Source organism: Nymphaea colorata, chromosome 13, assembly GCF_008831285.2.
Source record: "Nymphaea colorata isolate Beijing-Zhang1983 chromosome 13, ASM883128v2, whole genome shotgun sequence".
NCBI lineage: Eukaryota > Viridiplantae > Streptophyta > Magnoliopsida > Nymphaeales > Nymphaeaceae > Nymphaea > Nymphaea colorata.
The window spans coordinates 6,743,508-6,748,907 of record NC_045150.1 but is presented as its reverse complement, the minus strand read 5'-3'; the positions used below and the strand labels follow the sequence as shown (position 1 = coordinate 6,748,907).

The following is a 5,400-nucleotide window of genomic DNA, read 5'->3' as shown; positions in this document are numbered from 1 at the left end:
GTATTGAACAGAAAACTTGGTACTGCGGATGAAGACTTGTAAAATGGCCTGGATATCACCAAATAACATGCATGCTTCAATCTCATTTCCATTAGACCAGACATTCTTATAGTTCACGTACGAACCATTGTTTGGTCACATGTATGTTGTAAAAAAGATTTTGGATACTTGAAAGGAATAGTTCCCGTGAAATACTTAAAAGGAGCAGTTGGGAAATGAACTTCATCAAAAAATCAGACAGAAGAGTTTATAAAGTAGCCACTTGTGCAAAAAACAGACTGGCAAGTGATCCTCATGAAAGAAAAAAAAAAAGTGTATTAGAGGATTTGACTGCACACGTGTCTCTCATTTCCTGGGATATTAAATGTAACAAGATTTAAGAGTTAAATTATCTAACAACATGATATAACAAACAGATGAATCATATTCCATAGAGAGAGAAAGAGCCTGTGGCTTTTGAGAGACCAGACTAAATCAGGCCCTCTCATCTGTCCTTGAGCTCCTCTTCGAAGTTCGACAGTTTGTTGCGGATGTGTAACATGATGAGATAACCAACAAATGAATCATATTCCATAGAGAGGGAGAGCCTGTGGCTATTGAAAAGCCTGACTAAATCAGGCCCTCTTACCTGTCCTTGAGCTCCTCTTCGAATTTTGACAGTTGGTTGCGGATGGATGGCAAGAACAACCTAACATCATTCAATATTCTTAACCTCTCGTCCTCCAGCAGATCTTTCTCCTCATTCAATCTAACTTCAATCTGCAAATCAAACAAGTGAGTTCATGTAGCTATTTTTTTGTCGTAAATGATGTGCTGGACTGGCATGCCATATTGAAAGGAAGACATCTCAGAACATCTAGGATTCCCAAAAGGCACTTGCGAAAAGGACTATTCACTAATTGTGCCAACAAACAGCAGTTGAAGCAGCTCAAGGTTTTTTAACCTCCATCACAGGAATTCTTTGAAGTATGATACAGAAAAAAATTACAAAAAAAAATATATTTTCTTAAATTATCTCCAGGACAACCAGTCCAGCACTTTGATTTAACACAGAATAAAATAGCCATTTCCATGGTCAACATACACCTAAACATTTCTGAAGCAGCTACAGTACTTGTTTTCAAAACTGACTATCCCAAATGGATATATATATATATATACACACATATATATATATATATATATATATATATATATATATCGTTATTCTTACTACACTTCAAAGAACCATCATTTTCCATAGGTTCATCAACCGTATGCAGCATACCTGCAAGTCGTCAAGCTCCCCAAAGGAGAACTCATGAATATCTATGAAGCCCTTCATAGCTTTATTTTCCTCTTTAACCAGCCATTCTCCTGTCGCATTCCTTCACCTAGTTAAGGAAACACAACTAAGGGAAAAACTACAATCATTTTGACCAAGAGTAACTTGCCTTTGAACTTCAGTGATATTTTATAGGTGTAACCAACCCGCTTCTTATTGCGCACTGTCACCAGGAATGCCTGAAACGTACCAAGAGGAAAGACCAACACATCAGCTAGAGACACTGCGTAAGGAATATGCATACAAATGATGTTTCCAGCATGGTTGACTTCCAGCATGCAATGAAAGAGCATTCACTAATAGTACAACTAGCAATAAAAGGAGACTCACATCTCCACTGCACTCTGTCACTTCTGAAATGCCTGCTTTGCCCCCTGAAAATTCTAAAGAGTCCAATGAAGTAAGCAGGTCCTGCAATATAAGGATAAAAAACTTGAGCAGAATTGCCAATCAAATAAATTCTTCACATTGTATTTCCAAACTTTTATCACAAACCTTTATCCTGCTTGTAGCCCATGTGTTAAGATTCCTCTCTTCCCAAGTTCCTGCCTGCAAACAAGTTTAGGAATTAGCGTATGCAGAAAATGAAAAATAAGATGAGGAATGGTTCCCTTGCAAACTTTATTAGTGTCTTTATCTTCAAATGCAGTAGCGATTTTCTTTTAAACATAAAGTCCAATCACAGGGACATCTTTATTTTTATCAAAATAATTTCTTTAGACATCGCAATGTCATTGGAGAATTTCAGCCAAGAAGCCTGCAGATCAGACTCATGCCAAGTAAAAAGAGTGTGTCCTATGTTCGGTTATATGAATTTAATAAGGTTCAGAAAAGCCCATCTTATTTATGAATTTGGTCCTGAAAGTGGTACCAAACTTTGGTTTGTTGATCCTCCCAAAGAAATGATGAGACTTAAACAAGCCAAGCCCAAGCATAATAGGAACTTTCTTCAACCATGGTAGCATTTTACTTGCTTAGATGAGCCCAGACCACCTAGCATTGATAGGCTTCCACCTGGGACAGTTAGAAGGTGTAAAAATAAGGAGCAGCGTGAATACTATGAGACAAGAAGGATTCTGGGAGTAGGAAAAATTGGTGATGATTGAGACAGTCGATGACATCTAGTATACAATACCCTAGTAAACTGCTTCCAACAAGTTGCACTCCAAAAGAGCTCAAGATTTCAGCTGCCTTACAGTCACCCAAGCTGGAAAATGGTTAAGAGATGCCATCTATATTTTTGAAAGTAATGGCCTGGAAAATGAAAGTTACCCCAACAGGAAAGCAAAATGAGTCCCAGAGAGAGTTGACACACCTGTATCTTATCAAAATAATTGAATACTGATTAAACCTGCACTTGCCAATCCCATGTTTGGCGCACCTAAACGTGCAATTTTATCAGATTCAGGGATGTACGTACTAGTAGGCCCTCCAAGGCTCAAGCAACACACCTGATTGCTTGTCTTCGTGCTAATTCTTAGGACATACTCAACCTGAGTTCTACAGCTATCCTACAACTAAAGTAGTCGCCGGTGGCTGTTACAATTAAGTATATGTGGCACCTCTTAACACTCTTGCAGAGTCTAGGAGTTAAGAGGCAAATAAATAGATCACTTCCTAATAGTCCTCTAGAGTCTAGAAACTGGAAGTGCATTCATAAGTAAACCTCCTAATACTTCTTTGGAATCTAGAAATTGGAGGTGAGTACAAATGAATCTTCCTAACACTCCTCTAGAGTCTAGAAATTGGAAGTATATTCATATTAAACCTCTTATAAACATCCTACACTCCCACCAAGTGTACATATAATTGTTTTAAAGTTAAGACATTGACCCCTTCAAATAAGCCACTTGATAAAGGGGATATCAACAGTTCCATTGCTGAAAACACTTCATATGCAGCCTCAACAATGAACTGGAATAGATTAAAAACTTATAGAATCAAAACCTATGATACACGTGTGTACAGAGGTACACCTGGGGAATGATATAAAAACATCTGACATTATCATAACATGAAGATTTTATACTATGTCCCACAACAGTCCAACTTTACATCTAGAATTTGCGTTACTGAAGTTTCATTTTCTTTATGTTTTCCATGTTTTTGATGTTTTGGAAAGATTTGAGTCTGTTATTTTCCTATCTTTGTATCTATTCTCTATTTACACTTTTAAATTCCGAAATCTTAACAAAGTTGGTTAGAGACCTACAGTACCCTAAAAGTGTTACCTCGTTAGGATATAAGCCAAAGTATGATACATGATTTATCACATTTGCACGCATATATCCAACCCTTTGTATCAAGGGCCATATTTTTTTCTCGTGACATCTCAAAAAGACCTCCTGATGCCTTTATCGTCATGGTAAGCCTGGACACGCAGGAAAGATTTGAATCTAGATTTAGTCGATAGTTTCATCACTTAAAGCTAACCTTCACGAATAATCGATCAATCTAATACAGGCCTTTCATCTTTAATGCGACTAGAGTTTCAAACTGGTTCAGCAAACAATTGGTATTTCATGATAAAAAATGTACTACTGTTTGTAGTCATGGCCCTTATATACAGTGTTTAATAATCGCAATATGGTGAAAAAAAAATCTCCATTTGATGGGTCTTCTTCCTATAATTATGAATTACATTTGGCCGAGAAATTATACATTGGAAGAATCTCTTTGGTCTGCCAATATCAATAGGTTGGCTGTTTCGCTTCTGCACCTTCCCAAAGAGAAAAAGATATCTGAGGGTTGTTTCGTGGACCCGAAAGAGAGTACTTGGGTCCTCCCAAACCATGCAGGAAAAGAAAAAAGTAACGCAACCATATTTACGGTATCCATCACAAAAACGAAATATCTGAATAAGCACGATCAACGTACATGATTCCAAACCGAACCCAAGGGTGCAGGCTGTTGCTGCTTCGTCAGATCATCAGCAGAGAGTTTGCGGGGAACCGGGGGTGGTGCCGCGGCGTCAGTGGTTTCTCGAACCCAGTATCTGTAGGAAGACGACTGCTTCGCTTCCCCCGAAACTTCATTCTCCATTTTCCCCGAAAATCTAATCCCACCAGATCAAACAAACCTAAAGACCAACGGCAACAAAGCAGAACTAAAATCTCAAAAGTTTCTCCTCAATTGCGAACCAAGAACAAGCCATCAAAACAAGCATCCTACGCAAGATCCATAAATCACAAAAGAGAAGGCAAGAAGATGCAAAATGCAACAAATCAGACAGATCAAACACCTAAAATGTAGTGTTTTCGAAGATGAAGGACGCAGGAGAGATCCGGTGGACGTACAGAGGCCGGTAGGATAGGAGCAGTGCCAGGAAAAGGACTAAAGTGGCCTGAGAGGTCGCGATTTCGGAAGCTAAAATCAAGAAATTAGAGTAGCAGGAGAGAAGAACTGTAACGTTCTCAATCTCCGAGTTTTCTGGAGGAGAGAAATGACAGGACAACGGAAACGGCCTCTTATAGGCGGCGGGAGGCCGGTGGGAGTGTAGAGTGTCAACGGGTCAAAGGCTCAAAGCTAGCTTCGCGAAGCTTCTCCCAGTTTCCTCGACCTTCCTATCCTTTATCCGATTGCCCGGCCTACTATTTCACATATCCGGTTAATGATACTGCTCCGGATCTGGATAACGATCACTGACCCGATTATGGGTCTCACACCCTGGATATTTAAGGTCTAGTTGCAAATGGAGCAGATTTTATCAGATACAAAATCCAATGAGTGACTTCCGACGGGGATACAGATCAAAAAATGGATTCCTTCATTAACCCTATTATGAATTAATCTTCTTTTAAATTTTAAATTTGGTGTTAGGCAGTGGCAGTTTGATATGGGCTTTGAAGTTAAAATTACCTTCATGTATGGATAAATGTTAAGAGAATCATCCTTTAGGTTGTGTTTGGTAGCTTCAGAACTCAGATATGAGGCTGCACAAAAAGGTGTGCTTTGAGAAATCCTCAGTTTAATCAAGCTGAAGATTTCAACAACATGAAGGTCGGATGGGGGAGGCGTTCTGATCTTAAAACCATAGATTTCTCAGTGAAACAAACACAGTCTTATTGCCAAAAAAT

General features: G+C 38.8%; 1 protein-coding gene across 2 annotated transcripts; it reads right to left on the bottom strand.

Moving 5' to 3' along the window:
• Nucleotides 1-325: 325 nt before the first annotated feature.
• On the bottom strand, nt 326-4,853 carry LOC116266948 (uncharacterized). Of its 2 annotated transcripts, none has more exons than XM_031648471.2 (7): nt 4,621-4,853; nt 4,202-4,403; nt 1,820-1,873; nt 1,655-1,735; nt 1,434-1,503; nt 1,268-1,356; nt 326-759 (listed from the first exon to the last, which is right to left on the bottom strand). In XM_031648471.2, the coding sequence occupies exons 2-7, from the start codon at nt 4,364-4,366 to the stop codon at nt 625-627; spliced, it is 594 nt and encodes a 197-aa protein (XP_031504331.1). In that variant the 5' UTR covers nt 4,367-4,403; nt 4,621-4,853; the 3' UTR covers nt 326-624. The 2 variants fall into 2 exon arrangements, with proteins under 2 accessions (XP_031504331.1, XP_031504330.1); XM_031648470.2 differs by having other exon boundaries at nt 4,566-4,851.
• Nucleotides 4,854-5,400: the final 547 nt, after the last annotated feature.

Coding starts and splice junctions, on each gene's coding strand:
- LOC116266948 (XM_031648471.2), bottom strand. CDS start 4,366: ATGGAGAATGAAGTTTCGGGGGAAGCGAAGCAGTCGTCTTCCTACAGA. Junction 1,504..1,654: donor TGACAGAGTGCAGTGGAGAT/GTGAGTCTCCTT, acceptor GGTACGTTTCAG/GCATTCCTGGTGACAGTGCG. Junction 1,357..1,433: donor AATATCACTGAAGTTCAAAG/GCAAGTTACTCT, acceptor GGAATGCGACAG/GAGAATGGCTGGTTAAAGAG.